General features: G+C 53.9%; 1 protein-coding gene across 1 annotated transcript in view; it reads left to right on the top strand.

The window, feature by feature from the left end:
• Window positions 1-7,657: 7,657 nt before the first annotated feature.
• The window catches only part of SLC6A2 (solute carrier family 6 member 2), a 46,190-nt gene continuing 37,158 nt past the window's right edge, over window positions 7,658-16,689 (top strand). Inside the window, exon 1 of the mRNA XM_047836041.1 lies at window positions 7,658-8,082. Within this exon, the coding sequence (XP_047691997.1) occupies window positions 7,809-8,082 (274 nt within the window). The 5' untranslated portion in view covers window positions 7,658-7,808. The remainder of the gene's footprint in view (window positions 8,083-16,689) is intronic.

The following is a 16,689-nucleotide window of genomic DNA, read 5'->3' as shown; positions in this document are numbered from 1 at the left end:
TAATGCAACCAAGAAAAGATGTTTGCAACAAAACTGACAAATATTTGTACCCAGAATACTAAGAACTACTATGAATCATGAAGAAAAGACGAACAAGCCAGTAGAAAATAACAAACAAACAAGCAAATTGCACCAACCACGTCATCATTTAACAGGACAAAAAGAAACACACATGGGCAATGCACATGTGAAAGGATACTCCACGTCATTAGAAGTCAGGAAGATGCAGGTTAAAGCTGCATCTAAAAGACTGGCAAAGGGGCGCCTGGGTGGCTCAGTCCGTTAAGCGTCCGACTTCAGCCCAGGTCATGATCTCGCGGTCTGTGAGTTCGAGCCCCGCGTCGGGCTCTGTGCTGACAGCTTGGAGCCTGGAGCCTGCTTCTGATTCTGTGTCTCCCTCTCTTTCTGCCCCTCCCCTACTCATGCTCTGTCTCTCTCTGTCTCAGAAATAAACATTAAAAAAAAAAAATGAAAAAAATTTAAAAAAATAAAAGACTGGCAAAAATTCAGGGGCGATTGGGTGGCTCAGCCGGTTAAGCACCTGACTTTAGCTCAGGTCATGGTCTCACGGTTCATGGGTTTGAGCCCTGCATCAGGCTCTGTGCTGACAGCTAACGCCTGGAGCCTGCTTCAGATTCTGTGTCTCCCTCTCTCTCTGCCCCTCCCCCATTCGCACTCTGTCTCTCTCTGTCCCTCAAAAATGAATAAACGTTAAAATTTTTTTTAAAAATAATAAAAGACTAGCAAAAATTCAAAGTGTAAATAATACCCAGCTTTGGGGAGGATGTGAGAAACTGGAAGTGAAGAAATAACTCTGCTGGAGAGAGTTGTAGTTGGTACCACCATCTTGGAAAATAGTTTGGCATTCCTTGATAAAGCAGAACAGACACATACACTACAAACCAGCGATTTGCTAAGTATAGAAACTCTAGAAACCCATGCACACATGCACAGGAGTAGTCTGTCCCGAAGTTTATGGGCAGCGTTGTTCAAATATTAAACACATGGAAATAATCCAAATGTCCTTCAACAGTTGAATGAATAAATGAATTAGTTACTCTTCCTCCGATACAACGAATATATCCAACAATAAGAATGAGTGAACTACAGCTCACTCCATCACGGATGAATCTCAAACATGTTATATTCAGCCAAAGAAGTCACAGAAATGTCTGTAGTGTGATTCTCTGTATATAAAGTTCAAAGAAGGACAAAAGGAAACTATGTATTGTTGGGGAGATATTGGTAGGCGGTAAAGAAAGACAAAGAAATGATTACTTGCTAAGCAAGGGGTGGTGGTTGCCTCCGAGTGGGGGAGAGCAGTGAAGGGGGCTGTTGAGGAGGGGCACACAGGGGGTGATGGGGAACCGGAAACGCTCTTTTTCCTTTTTTTTTTTTTTTTTAATGTTTATTTCTTTTTGTGCGTGTGAGAGAGACAGGGCGTGAGCGGGGCAGGGGCAGAGAGAGAGAGGGAGACACAGAATCCCAAGCAGGCTCCAGGCTCTGAGCTATTGGCACAGAACCCGATAATGGGGCTCGAACTCACAAGCCGTGAGATCATGACCTGAGCTGAAGTCAGAACTATGCAAATGCTCTATTTCTTAACCCATGGAGGTGGGTTCTTCTATGTTCATATCGTTAATATTATTTAAACTGTAAACTGTTCATACCTGTTCTATATACTTTTGCTCACGTATGATACATTCACACCAAGTTAGAAATGCTGTGTGTATGTGCATATTTCTGGGAGAATCCACATTTCATCAGATTACCTAAGGCATTTCTGGTCTTCTAACGGAGGGTACCGGGGCATGAAGGTTCCTGAGGGGGTCCCCCCTTGCTCTGGTATTCCCCAGGGGTGCAAAGGCCTTGTGCCAACCTGGCTATGTATGGCTCATTCTGCTCAGCTGAGCACAAATCCCCTCTGCCGTGGAGGTGGGCGCAAACTAGGTGTGACCGCCATGTCGCCATAACTCATGACTACCTTAAGGCCAAGGGATGTCTTAAGGGGGTCTTGCAGAGGAGGGAGGACCACCTTTCTTCCCAAGGGAAGGAGTCCCTTTGCCTTGAACCCCTCCTTTCCTTTTCTCCCTCCCCAGTTCCTCTCCTGACCTCCCTTTTTTCTGTTTTTCTTCTTCCTGTGGTTCATCCCCATGTTGTCATTGGACTTGGCCATTACCCCAAAGCCTGAAATCAAGCCGAGCAGGAGTCGGGACCCTGGGTGCTGACTCCCAGCCCTGGGGGTTCTTTCTGCCATACCTAACCTGCCCGTCCCGTTCTCTTCTTGCCCAGGGCTTGTGTCCTTGCCTGATTCCCATGCCTCAGGGGCCACAGGGCTTAGCTGGGCTTGCATTGGCGAGTCCGCAAAAGGATGTGTTTACTTGTTCATCCATATCACCCTTGGAAGGACTTTGGTTTTCCCCCGAGTAAGATGAGAGCATGGAGATAGAGGGACAGGCTCTGAGCTCGTCTCCAAAAGGTCTGGCAACGGTGTAGGGCTTAAACTTCAGGGCAAAGGGGAGAGTGAGGGAGGCCACTCGGAGACTGCACAGTAATCCAGGGGAGAGACGGCATGGCCTGGAGCAGCCCGGTCCCCGTGGAGGTGGGGAGGGGTGAGGCCACTTGGACGCAAAGAGTTTGCAATAGCATTGGATGTGGAAGAATGAAAAAGAGGAGTCAGGGCCAACTCCAAGGTTTTTTGGCTTGAGGACCTAGAAGGAAGAAGATGTCATCACCTGAGATGAGGGAGAAGGAGGAAGAGCATGTTTGTGGGAAAGTCAGGAAGGGGAGCTCAAGAATTCTATTTCGGACACGGTGAATTCCAGGTGCCTTTTATCACCCACGTAGAGACGTGCAGTCTGTGGTTGGATTCAGGCGGAGGATGTAAACGTGGACGTCAGTGACGGATGGATGCTCTTTCATGCCAGGGCCCGGATGTGGCCAGTTGGGGTAGGTGCTCAACAGAGGAGACTCTAAGGTCCGAGCCGCCTATAGGTGAGTTAGAAGCCTCAAGGACTGAGGGGCTTTAGTGGGAGGTGTTCTGGAGGAGACCGATTTCAGCTTCTCTGGGTCTTTCATTAAGGGGACTTTTGTGCTATTTGTAAATACAATGTAAGTTATGCCGGTGACCAATGGCCCCAGGGCAGGTCATGTGCAAGGACATAGGTCTAATGCCCCTGGTTAAAAGACAAAACCAAACCAAAGAAAACAAACAGGCAAAGAAAAAGGAAGGAAGGAAGGAAGGAAGGAAGGAAGGAAGGAAGGAAGGAAGGAAGTTGGGGGCACAGAGGGAGGAAGAAGAGAAGAGAGGGAGGGAGGGAAGAGGGAAAAAGGAAGGAAGGAAGGAAGGAAGGAAGGAAGGAAGGCAGAAAATTTGCAGGCAAACCTCCCCTCTTCTTTGGCCTTAGTTCCCCCATCCGTGCAATGAAGGTCCAAGTTCTGACACTGTTCTCAAGACACACCCAGTACCCAGACCCTTGGCTTCCAAATGTCCTCCAGCCTATCCTTTGCATGTCAGGGTCTTGGCGTCTGCCGGGAGATGTCCAGAGCTGGACTGACAGCACCAGCCATCGCCTTGTGCCCATGGCCTGTGTCACCAAGTGCCATGGTAAGTGGAAGTGACGCCTCCCCCGAGATCAAGTTAGCTCTGATAATGCTCCAGCCGTCTGCCCACCCACTTGCCCTCAGGCCACCTGGCAGGGCAGAATGCGGGGTATGGAGAGAAGCCACATGGCCCCGTGGCTCTTGGAGAGATGCGCAGGGAGTCTGGGTCAGAAATGGAGAGACGCCTTCCCCTTCGGCCCAGTCCCAGCCTGGTGTTTCCACTGCTGTCCCCCAGAAGTCTCTGAAACCACCAGGTGGAACCCTCTGGGCTTGCTGACTGGCCCTCTGATGGTGTGCATGAGTCGGGGGATGCCTCCCTCCAGCCCCCTGGCTCACTTGCAGCGCCCCGCCCACGCCGTGCCTGCCAACGCAGACCCCACCACCAGCTCCTCACCGCCGGTACCCGGACTCTGCTAGAAGCCTCTTCCTGGCAGCTGGAACATGTTCAGCCCACACGCCAGGCAGGCTGGAAATGCTGGCAAGTTAGCACCCTGGGAACAGCCTTAATGGGTAAATACTCCAACTTCCTTGCCCAGGAGTGGGACGACAGAGGCCTGCTCTACGCAGCCTCCCGGAGATCCCTAGCAGGGTTAAACACCAGCTGCCCACAGCTGTAACTGCCCCTTAACGTCCCCTCTCTTGGTTCCTTTTCCTTTCTCGCCTCTCCTCCCAACTCCTATACCGGTGCTTCCAGGAACTGCCTCCTAAGTAGACTACTTGAACTCAAATCTTTGTTTCAGGTTAGGCTTCTGGAGGAATCCAACATAAACGACCGATAACCCAAACCCAACCGATGATTGAGATCTCTTCTAGTTCTGTTTTGTACACATCTCCATAGCACAAGCTGTGTAACAGGAAATATTGGGCACTTTCCTTACCCCTAGTAGGGAAATCACACCGATATGTGTACTAGACAAATACACAAAGCAGTATAAAGAAGGAGGTGGTTGGGAGGTGGTTACCAGGAAAGGCTTTAGAGCGGGCATGACTTCTGAGGTTTTGAAGGATGAATAGGAGTTCTCCGGGTAGACGAAGAAAGGAACGGCATAGTTAAAAATCCAGAGGCACAAGGTATCCAAGGTACCTGAACGGACGGGCAGAGTCTTGTCCGTCCTGCTAAAGGTTTCGATATTATCTCGAAAAGATTGGAGGATTTCGAGAAACTGTGGCTTATCTTCTTCTGATTGCACGAGTATCAAATGCTCATTGTAGACAAGTTGGCACACAAAGACAAGTATAAAGAAGAAAATAAAATGACCTTCAATCCGCGGTTAATTAAATCACATTTTGTGTGTCGTCTCTCGGAGGAGACAGAAGAGGAGACGGAAGAGGGAGGTGATCAGATACTGGATGTGAGGTGGCCAGCCGGGAGGGTTTTGCAGTGAGGCGATGGGGATCCTCCATGGGGGTGCCACGGCGGGGGGGAAGGCTGAGGTGTTCAGAGGTGGCTGTTCAGGGCCAGCTGGGTGGGGCATGGGGTAAAAGGAGAGGAGGGAAACGTGATCACTAGAGACATTCTGAGTGTCTCCCTCCATAAACTGGTGGAGGGGACAGGGGCTGGGAGCCGGGAGGCCTGGGTTCTCATTTCAACTTTGTCATTTCCAACCTGTGGGACCTCAGGCAGGTCCCTTGGATCCTCAGAGCCACAGTTTCCTGACCTGAGAAATGGAAAGGTGTTTTCTTCCCTGCTTTCCTCACAGGCTTGTCAAGACTGTCCATGGGCCAAAGAAGATTAACATCCTTGGTGGATGGGAACCCGTGGTGCCGGGCACTCCTGAGACCTTTGCTCAGTCCTTTCCCTGACCTTCTGCCTCTACCCATCATCAGCCCCCAGAAGGCCAGGGCAGGCTCACCATCCTTCATTTCCCGTCCCCTTCTCTCCACATCCTTCACAGAGGATATTTGTCCTGCTGGTTCCCCTGGCGAAAATGCTCTAAGCACCTCCATGCACTACCATTAATCCATTCAGTTTCCATACTAATTGGTGCCCTAGTATGTTCCAGGTATTAGGAACACAGTGGTGTGTAGGACAGCCAAGGTTCCTCCCCTCATGGAGTCATATGCTACCCAAGAGAAGACATACAAGGAATGAACAAATAAATTTGTGTACTGATGTAATGAAGGGAATAAAACAGGGCAACATGATAGAGAGTGGGGGTGTATTTCAGGTTTGACTGGACAGGAAGGGACCACTGAACTGAGATCTGAACAACTCAGGCAAAGGAAACAGCAAGTGTAAAGGTCCTGGGGTGGGTCTGAGCTTGGAATGTTTAAAGGACAGAGAGGTCAGCACGCCTGGGTTTATCCAGATTCCTGTCCATCCCACTTAAGCGTTGTCACTTTTGTGACGCCTTCTTGGATTACCACCTCACCCCTTACTTGCCGACTCGGCTCCAACCAGTTTCCATACCCCTGTGGTGACAACCGGCCCTGACCAATCTGGGTCGTGATGGACTCTTTACACCCTGGACTGTTAGCTCCTTGATGGCAGGAACTAGCTCCATTAACCAGCACTGATCAGGCATGTAGCAGGTGATCGTTGGAAGAATGGATCAATTAACCAATAGACAAACAAGGGAATGCATCCGTGAATACCAGGTCCATTTACCTGCTTAAACGTCGCCTTCTCAGATTCCCTGACCCAACTGCCTCCCCACCCTCCCCGCACACAGCGCGGCACATCCCCTACCATGCTGTTTTTCCCTGTGCAAATATCACCTCACATAGCATAGAATGTGTGCATTTATTTTGCTTCTTGATTCCCCTGTCTCTCCCTGGCAGAATATCCACGCCCCCCGGGCAGGGATTTTTGAGTTAAGTTGTGCAGGCCTAGAACAGTGCCTGGCACAGAGCAGGCACGGATAGGAACAAATGAGTTAGGGGTAAATGAATGCGTGCAGAAATGAGTGAAGCCTGATACAACGAGGGTCAGAACTGCAAATCTGGGCTAGCCTGCCCGTAACAGAGATGTAGGAGTAAGGGTTGGGGCGTGACCTTTCAACCCCGAGCCGGCCAACTGGCCGGCCATCGCGTTTGCCTGTTTGCCGACCGCGGCAATGCGCTGAGCAGAACATTCCCACTTCGTTGACGGAGAAACTCTGGCAGGGTAAGTTTAAATGGCCTGCGGCGGATGACAGAGCTGGTGCTGACTCGGGTCGTTTGCTCTCCCGGCCCCCTCTCAGACGCGACTCTGACCCCCAGTTCTGGGCGTCTCGCTCTCTTCCCGCGGTGGGAAGTCAGAGCCCGGTGGCCCCCGGGAGCTGCGCCTGGCGCGCCGGTGCGTGCTGGAAAGGGAGCGGGCACCCGGGTCCCCGAGTCGCCCCCCGAGCCCGCGCCGCGCCCCCGCCCCTGCCCGGCCCCGGCCACGCTGTCAGTCTCCATTAGCGCTAACAGGCTCCAGACGGAGCGGGCCCGGCGCGGGCTTAATGCAATCGGCGCGTTACCTGGGGCGCAGGCTACATTACCAGCCCGGCCCCCGCCCGGCGCGGCCAGAAGCAGCCAGCGCGCGCCCCGCCGGCCGCCCCGCGCCTCCCGCGCTCCTCGGGCCGCGCCCGAGCGCCACGCGGCGGAGCCCAGCCCCGGCCGGCGCCCCACAGCCCGTCGCGGCCAGGCGGGGCACCCGGGACCGCGGCGCCGCCGGACACGTGAGTGCGCCCTGCGCGCCGCCCGGCCGAGGTGTGCCGGAGACCCCGGCTGCGTGCGCAGAGCGAGAGCGGTAGCGACTTTGAAGTGCGGAGGGGTAAGTGTCGGGAGGCTCCTGCGGCTGCCGGAGGTGGCACAGACCCCGAGCTGGGGGACAGGGGGCAGCCAACGGCACGGGCAGGGTCACCGCCCTGGGAAACCTCCGCCTCCGCGTGTCCCAACCCAGCCATTTGGGGGCGAGAGGGAGCGGGCGAATGAGGGAAGCGCTGTGGGGTCCGGGACCAGACCCACAGGGCCGGCAGGGTTGGTCTCCAACTCTAAGTTCCGTCTCAGTTCCGTGCCACTACCGCTGTTTCCAAATTTTACCAACAGACGCGCGCGGGTCTGGGGGAACCCCGCGTCCGCTCGGTGCGCGCGCTGGCCGCTCTATCCCCGCGCTCCCGGGAGGTCTCGGGAGGCGCATGGAGGGCGGGACGGCCTAGTGACCACATCTTTTCCTTTTATCCAAGCAGAGCCTCGGCGCGCTCCCAGTACGGCTGACGTTCCCCTCGCCAACCGCACCCATGCTTCTGGCGCGGATGAAGCCGCAGGTGCAGCCCGAGAACGGCGGGGCGGACCCGGGCCCGGAGCAGCCGGTGCAAGGGCGCAAAGCCGCGGAGCTGTTGGTGGTGAAAGAGCGCAACGGCGTCCAGTGTCTCCTGGCGTCCCGCGATGGCGACGAGCAGCCCCGGGAGACCTGGGGCAAGAAGATCGACTTCCTGCTGTCAGTGATCGGCTTCGCGGTGGACCTGGCCAACGTGTGGCGCTTCCCCTACCTCTGCTACAAGAATGGTGGCGGTGAGCCCCCTGATGGGCTGGGGTTTGGACTTGGGAGGCTACCTGACCGCAGCAGTGGCCAGGACCGGGGCCGGGATGGAGGAGCTGGGATGCGCGGGAGAAGAGGAAGCACGCGAGCGAGTCTGGAGCGCAGAAGGGTCTGGACGGGGCTCACGGAAACAGAATTGGAGTCCTCAGTGGAAAAGGGAAGTGGAGGCTTGCCCCTGGACAGTGATAGGTGCATGAGGAATGTAGGTGATCTTTTGATGGTTCGCAAGAAGATTTGGAGAGCTCTGGAAGGGGTGCCAGAAGTGCACAGGATGTGACAGCCAGGCACACAGTGATCCTAACTCCAGCACTTTGAGTCTTGGGGCAGGGACCTCTGGGCCAGAAGGGGAGAGAGGATGTGGGTTCCCTGAAGGCACTTGGGAGGCCTTGCACTCTTGGGGACAGAGACTCTGGAACTGAGACCCACAAAGAGAAGCTAATGTCAGAGAGCTCCACTGTCATGTTGGTGCTTGTTTTGACGGAGGGGCCGGAGTGCACAGTCTAGGTAGGAATGGGTCATTAGGGACCAAGAACTGGCCCGATGCTTGAGGCAGGTGAAGCCTTTGCCCCCTGCCGCCGCCTGGGGTCCTTGGCTCCGATGCAGGGTGGAGTAGGAGAGGGGCCTGGAGAAAACTCCAGTGGAAGTAGCGAGGCTCTCTCCCCTTTCCCGTGCAGGGTGACACAGTACCCACTTGCCTGGGATGCAAGTCGAGAGACCAACTATAGCCCAACCAAATGGCAGAGCCCTGGAAGAAGCAGCCTGGGGGGACGGGACACAAGGTCCTAAGACCCTAGCTCCTTCTTGAGGGCCTTTGCTCGTGGGTGCCTAAACCACACCAGTCCTGCGCTCATTTGCTAGAGTTCAGGGGTGCCCTGCAGAGAGCCTGGGAAAATGACGGGAAGGAAGAAGTTGGCACACGGGGGCTCAGCTCTGGAAACTTCTCTCTACTCCCTGGGCCAGCCCGCCTGGCAGTAACTGGAGCTCAGGACTCCAGGGGCTCAGAGGGAGGCAGGGCAGATGTTTCCTTACCTGGAACCAGGTAAAGGGAAAGCTTGTGATCTGCCCCATAGGGTCTGGGACCCAGCTGTTTGCTTCAGTGTTTGCTCTGGACACTGCTTTGGTGGAGAAATGGGAAACGTGACACTCTTCCGTGTTCGGCTGCTGTGGCCTCTCAAGAGTCTCTGGTCAGGTTTAAGAATTCCGGCCCTTTGGACCCAGGAAGGGAGGAAATGGAGATTGCATGTATTTTTAGCAGGTGGGGAGGTGATGAATGGAAGACAGACTGAGAGACCCTGAGATGTGCCATCCAGCATGACCTCAGTGACCATCTGAGACCGTGTGTCCCCAGACAGCAGGAGCCTCTATCAATAATCAGCAATATTTACAAGTTCCTCCCTGGTGTGAGGCACAGTGCTGGGCTCTGCAGGGGTCACCTAGATAGATTCATCACCACACCTGCCTGCCAGGAGCTTCAGTCACCTGAAGTGTCATATGCCATCCCCACGCCACTGCCACTGTTATAAGCGTTGGGTGAAACTCCAAGGATCCCGGATGGCCAGCCGCACACATCAGCTAGATGGATATTCTGGGGCCCCGCTGACACCGTGTGCTCACTTGGTCATTGCCACCAATTGTGACCACCTGCTGCCTGCAAGGTGGTATACCAGGGGCTCAGGGCACAAGCATAGCCGATTTGTCACAGGTTCCAATTTGTAGGTAAATTTGGCCAGAAGCTCCCTCTCTTGGGTCTGCTAGCCCTGTATATCACCCACCTGCATTGTTCGGTCATTTATTGCTTTGTGTATCTGTCACCCACACAGACTGGGGCACATTGAGGGCATAGACTGTCACTTCTTCCTCCATTTCTAATGCCCAAAGTAAAGACTAGATCCTAGGAATGCGATAGAAGGTACCCAACAAACTTCTGTTGAGTGAATAAATGAATGAAAATGGTCCAAGTCCTCAGAGACCTAATGCCTATCCAGAAACACTAACTAACCCAGAGAGGCAGCATGCGCTGGGAGGGGTGGGGCCAGCAATCTAGAACTTAGGGGCCTTGGCCGTGGAGTCCCGGGTTCCAACTTCTGGCAGTGTGATTTGGGGCAGCCTCTGAAGCCTCAGTGTCCTCATCTGTCAAATGGAAAGAACGGCTTTCAGCTCAGAAGGTAAGGACGTGATGATGTGATAACGCCGGTGGAGAGCCAGGCAGAGAGCATGGCCTTAGTAAAGGTAGCTGCTGCTTTTCCTTAACAACATTTTGATGACGTGTGACATGGGTGGGAGAGGTGACAGGCGCTCTAAAGGCCAGAAGAGGGGCTGCTTGGGAAAGATTCGGAGGTGGACTGTGCTTGGAGCACCGCCCCAAGGAAGGGAAGGGAGGAGCATGGACAAGCCTTGAGAAGAAGATGGGAGGCATTTTATTCGAGAATGCACGTGCGATCATCACAGAGACTAGGAGTGCGGGCTGGCGGGAGGGCAAGCCATCAGCGATAAGGGCGGAGAGACAAGTTGGGGCCCGGCCCCGGAGACCTTGAATGCCAGGCTAAGGGGTGGAGAAGTTGTCCCAGTGAATTTCCATTTCTGGCTGGGGTGGCCATGGATGACACAGGGGAGCGAGGCAGCCTCCCATTTCCTTCGCAGACTCGAAGGCAGATCCTTTTCTCCTCACCCCTCTGGGGGAGCTCATCTGGCCCCTTCTGAGCTTGATCTCTGCGGAGACCCCCTGGCTGCTCCTTGGGGATCAATTCTTAAATGTAATTCTAACGTCAGCCCCTGAGATGGGCAAGCAGGTTGGCAAGCAGCCAAAAGACCGACGTTTGAATCCCAGCTCTGTTTCTGCGGGCACAGCCCAGCCCGTCTCTACGCCCGAGTTCCCCACTACAGCTGGAGGTGAGCGTAGGTGACCCCCAAATCTGTCCCTCTCCAATGACCTGGCTCGGCTCTGCACCTAAGCCCGGACTCACCCGCCCTGTTTATGTCATGGCCTGTGTTCTCCTCTGGTGCCAGTTTTACCAAAGTAACCTCCGCGCCTGGCTGCTCGCGCTGGCCCATACTGGAGGGTGTTTTGAAATGGTAAAAGTGCCAGGAGTTTAGGCCCCCGGCTAATACTTTCTGAGTTAATTCCTGGGAAAGATGAGCCTGCCTGAACATCTTCCCATAGGCCAGCTGCTGGGACGCACAAATACGGGAAGCTGCCGATGGGGAGTGCCTTGAAATTTCCAGGGCTCGGAACCTTCTCAAACGGAGCACCGGGCCGTGGGGCTATTTTCAGGGTGCTAGATACTCCCCCTGCACCGGTGGTGGTCTTGGGCCTGGCCGCGCTGACGTGCGGGGAGGCGTAGGCAGATCGACCGGGTCCCCATGTCTGCCTCCCTGCCAGGGAAGGGGTCTCGGCAACGGCAGCTTCAGTTTGAGACAAGTGCTGTGCCGTCAGGCACATGGTCTCTAGGTTCAGACAGACCCACGTTTGCATCTGAGCCTGACACTTCCTGGAAATGTAGTCTTGGACTCCTCCTCTCTGGGCCTCAGTTTTCTTGTGCAGAGAAGGGGAAAGAGTATACTTTCTCATCAGCAGGGTGATGACGTGTGCAACATAGTGGGGGTACAATAAATGGACCCGCGCCTATTATTGTTATCATTTGGTGATTTTTAACTGCAGGCTAGACCCAGTGGCGTCCTGGTTTCGGAGGGAGCAGAACTAATTCTAAGGAAGAACTGAGGAAGGGGAATAGGCTGGAAATTAGGCACATCTGGGTCACGGGAAAGCAAGAGGCAAGACCTAGGCTTTGTTCCAGGTCCTGGCAGTCCAGCCTCGCCCCACTGCACTTTCCTCACCTGGAAAAGGGGGATTAACAGTCCCGCACCAGGTCCCGTGAGACGTGGTTCTGGTCCCGGATAGGGTTCTCCTCCTTTCCCGAGTAAGCTGAGCATCTCAGGCATGCACAGCCCACGGGGGGCAACCCTCTCGGCCAAAATATCTGGGCTTCTGGAGGCTGGGTGTGAAGCGTGGCTGGTACAGAGGTCAGAGGTTTGCAGACTCAATGCCCTCACCTCCGGCCTGGCTGGAGGAGGCCGTCTACACCCTGAGCTTGCCAAGCCTGACCCTGACACTGACGGTTCGGCTCAGGTACACGTGAGCCTGCCAGCTGGTGTGGCCCTCCGCTGACGAGTTTGCAGGAATGAGGTGCTCATCGGGGGCTAGAGCTGAGACTTTAGTCCGGGGTCATCAGCAGGAGGGGGCTCACTGCTCTGGGCTGGCCGTAAAAGATCTAGAGAAGCTGTTTCCAACAAGATGGGATTTCGTGGGGATAAATGCTACACCCTGTCCTGTGGTCCCAGACCCAGCTGCCTAACTAAGGATTAGGTCACCATGCAAGTAGAGGAAGGCCCTGGGGATTTCATTAGCTGCATCCTCCCTGTGACTCCCTTCTGGGAACCATTTATTTAACCAGAAAACATTTCCGATGTGCTCATCATATGCCAGGAACGTGGAGATGAGCAAAAGGCAATCCCCATCGTGAGAGAGCTCTTAGTCTATTGTAAACATCCTAAAAGCTAACGTCATTTGGGGTTCTGTGATTGGAAGTATTATATCCCAGATGAGGGGGATGAGGTTCTACTGATCTTTGTGAGTTGTGTTGCCTTCCAAACTACAGTTCTGAGCATCCCAAACGCCCTCTTATTTGTTCATTTTAAAGAGACCAGAATGGAGATAGGAAACCAGAACCTTCAAGGAGCTATATGGAAAGCCCCAGAATTCTTAATAAATATCAGGTCAGACCCTGCAAAGTTGACAGCAGAGAGAGAATCGCCCCATGAGGAGGGGAGCCCCAACGCTAGTCTCCCTGCTTTTAACCCCCTTTGCCCTCCTTAAGGGAGCAGGGATGTTCCCGGGTCTCAGATCGAAGGCCCGGAGGTCAGTGGGAAGCCCCTAAAGTGACCGTGCTGCTCCTTTTGTGTGGAACTTCCTCCCGGAGCAGCAGGCATTTCTGCAGAGGGGTGCACCCGTGCTCCTGGCCAATCTCAGTAAAAGTCAGGAGGACTCAAGAGCTGCGAGGCTCCACTTGGGCTGAGGTTAAAGGGATCCTGGGGCCAGTGGGCAGGGGCAGATGAGTCTCGGGGAGGAGGAAACATGAGTGGTCACCGCATGGTTCCCATATCCTACCCTGAGCAGAGTCCGTGTTGACAAACATGAATGATCTGGGCTTCGTTTATTGTAAGAAGCGGAGTGTTTCTCTAAAGAAATGGCCGTGTGAAGCCAGCTGTTTAACTGGCAGAGACTTGGGGGTGGGGTGGCGGGTGGCCCTATGCCCGACACCCAGCGTGCACAGCATTGCTTTGGACAAGACTGATCTGTTCCGTTCTCCATGGTGCGAAGGACAAAAAGAAGGTGGAAAGTGAAGGCTGCGGGGGAGGGATTTGGGGAAGGCGAGAAAGCAGTGCAGGCCAGAGGGAGAGGTAGGCTGCCAGGTTCAGCAGAGCCTCAGCTGGCCGTGGGCACCTCTGAAAGGGGGACGGCCACAGGGGGAGTAACCGGCCTCACTCGGGATAGGGACGTGAAGGGTCCGGGAGACTGCCTCCAAGTCCTCCTGTGCTGGTGAGCCTCCGGCAGGCATTCGGCGCTGTGCTCCGTGCAGGACCCGGCCACCGTCCCCTGCACCGGCACTTGTCAACTTGGCGATTTCCAGTTTACAAAGTTGCACTGTGCGCACTCTGCGGTGTGACGGTGGGATGTGATTCCCGTTTACAGAGCGCCCGCTAAGCGCCAGGTACTTACTTCTCCTTCATCGTCTCCAATTATCACAGCAAACCACAGATGCACTGGCCAATTCTCCAGCTCTCCAGACCCCAGCGGGGTGTCCTACAATTCAGTCCTGACACTGGCGACCGGGAGTTGGCAGACCCCTCAGGTTAAGGACTCAGTCCCGCAAGACTGCCCCCACTTCAGAGGCCACCCATGGGTCTCAAGCTGTCACCTGTGCTTCTGACCACCTGGCTATAACTCAGGGGTTTCCATGATCCTCTCTTCAGGTCAGTAATGTGCCACAGCAGCTCATAGAACTCAGGGAAGCACTAACTTACATTTTCCAGTTTGTTATAAAGGGTATGGTAAAGGATACCAATGAGGAGGTGTATGGGGCAAGTCCTGGACGAGTCTTGAGTGCGGGGGCTTCTGTCCTCGTGGAGTTGGGCTGTGCCACCCTCCTGGCGTGTGCTGATGTTCACCAGCCTGGAGGTTTTCCAGGTTCCGTAGTTCAGAGATTTTTATGGAAGCTTCATCACGCAGGCGTAATCGATATTAGCTTTATTTGTCTCCAGCCCTTCTTTCTTTCCTGGAGTTGGAACCTGGGGCTGAAAGTTCCAAGCTTCTAATCAGGGCTTGGCTCTTCTGGTGACCAGCCCCCGTCCAGGAGCTCACCGGGAATTGTCTCATTAGAATGAAAGATACTTGTATCACCCAGAAAATTCCAAGGGACTTAGGAGCCCTGTGTAAGACATTCCTATCACCCCCACTCAGAAAATTACAAGGGTTTGGGGCACCTGGGTTGCTCAGTCGGTTGGGCATCTGACTCATGATTTGGGCTCAGATCATGGTCTCACATTTGGTGACATGGAACCCAGTGTGGGGCTGTGCGCTGACAGAGGTGTGGAGCCTGCGTGGTATTTTCTCTCTGCTCCTCCCCTGCTCATGTGTTCGTGTTCTGTCTCCCTCTCTCTCTCTCTCTCTCTCTCTCTTTCTCTTTGTCTCTCAGAATAAATGAATACACATTAAAAGAGAAGAAGAAGACAATTACAAGGGTTTTTTTTTTTTAATTTTTTTTCTTCAACGTTTATTTATTTTTGGGACAGAGAGAGACAGAGCATGAACGGGGGAGGGGCAGAGAGAGAAGGAGACACAGAATCGGAAACAGGCTCCAGGCTCCGAGCCATCAGCCCAGAGTCCGACGCGGGGCTTGAACTCCCGGACCGTGAGATCGTGACCTGGCTGAAGTCGGACGCTTAACCGACTGCGCCACCCAGGCGCCCCTACAAGGGGTTTTTAAGAGCTCTGTCTCAGAAACCCAGAGCAGAGACCAAATATTGTAAAACCTTGGATGGCGAGTTAACTTGTTTTTCGAGTGTTCCCGCAAGACGAGGCACACATTTCTAAAAAGTTTTAACTTGATAAAGGAGTGATGTCTTGCAATACGAATAGTACATGACGTTGAATGTCACATGATCACAACGGAGCCAATGATTCGGAGCCAGTGGTTCTTCTCTCTCTCTCTCTCTCTCTCTCTCACTGCGGGATTATAGGTAATCGCCTCCTAGGCTCAGGTGCTCCGTCTCAGGCCACGGTGTTTGGCAGAAATCAGTGATTTTTCAGAACGTTGGAAGGTGCCCATGCCTGGCAGCAGCGTATTTTTGTCCCTTCAAAGCACCGATGGACAGTCCTTTGCTTTTCTATACAAAAGTAAGCTTAGGAATGCTTGGCTTCCTTCTGGGTCATTGGATAAGCTCCTTGTTAAAGTCGCGCGAAAAGAAAAAGATTCCATTGAGCCGATAGATAGCAGTGATTCTGTTAGGGATGGTGAAAGTCGTCCTACACAGTAACCCTCCTCTCTCCTGTCTCCCTTACACCAGCCACGAAGGTTTTCCAAGGTAAGCGCAGGTTAATTTATTTTTCTTTATGTTTTGAATTTTCTTTCTTATTTTGCGTCCTATTACCATATTGTAATCATTTTTATGTGAATATTTGTGGGGCCGTGGAATGAATCATCTGAGCTTCCCTTATTTCCTATGGGGAAATTCGCGTTGATATACAAGTGCTTTGGATTCGGACACATGTTTCTGGAATGAATTATGCTTGCGAACCAAGGTTTTACTGTATCCGTATTCCATACTGTGTCACCGGGGGTCTTCCCCGGGCCCTGTGCTTTAGACAGCCCTGCTCTGTCCTCTTTCCCTTCTCACCGAGGCCTGCCCACCGAGAACACTGCCCCCCCTCCCCCCACCCCCGCCACCACTCCAGATACCGGTTCCCAGTCATTCCTTGTGCAAACGCCCCAACCTCCTTCTGGGTCTGAACGGGCCTCTCGCTTCTTTCCTTCTGTACTGTGCACAGGCCGCAGGCCCCAGGGGAGGCCAGAGGCCTGTGGTCTGCGGGGGTGTGGACAGAGCTTAGACATGTATGTGCAAGAGCCCATACATACGTGCAAAAGGCCTTGCGTGTCTCTGGACAGAGCTGAGGTGGGGCCCCCCCTTCGCCGCCCATTGTGGCACAGGGCTCTCAGAGGCGAGGGCTCCAAAATGGAACCTTATGATAGAACCGTTACGAACGTGCACTTGTCGAGGCAAGAAGATAGAGCATGTTTGATTTAAAAGGTGCAGCCTGATTGGTCATGTGGAAAACCGTGGCCATGTGCGGTGTCCAATGCCAGGGCCACCCTTGCCCCCCGGCCCCCCCCCCCCGCGTGCCTGCCGCGAGCAGCACCGGCTCTCATGCAGATGTCACCCTCTCTTGCGCCCTTATGTCTCCTATGCCTTCAGGGTGTTCAGGGCGAGGGCACAAATCTGGCTACTCTCGGCATTGACCGAGG

The sequence above is a fragment of the Prionailurus viverrinus genome, chromosome E2 (assembly GCF_022837055.1).
Source record: "Prionailurus viverrinus isolate Anna chromosome E2, UM_Priviv_1.0, whole genome shotgun sequence".
In the NCBI taxonomy this organism is placed as follows: domain Eukaryota; kingdom Metazoa; phylum Chordata; class Mammalia; order Carnivora; family Felidae; genus Prionailurus; species Prionailurus viverrinus.
The sequence above is the reverse complement of the archived record's forward strand: the minus strand, read 5'-3'. Positions and strand labels throughout refer to the sequence as shown.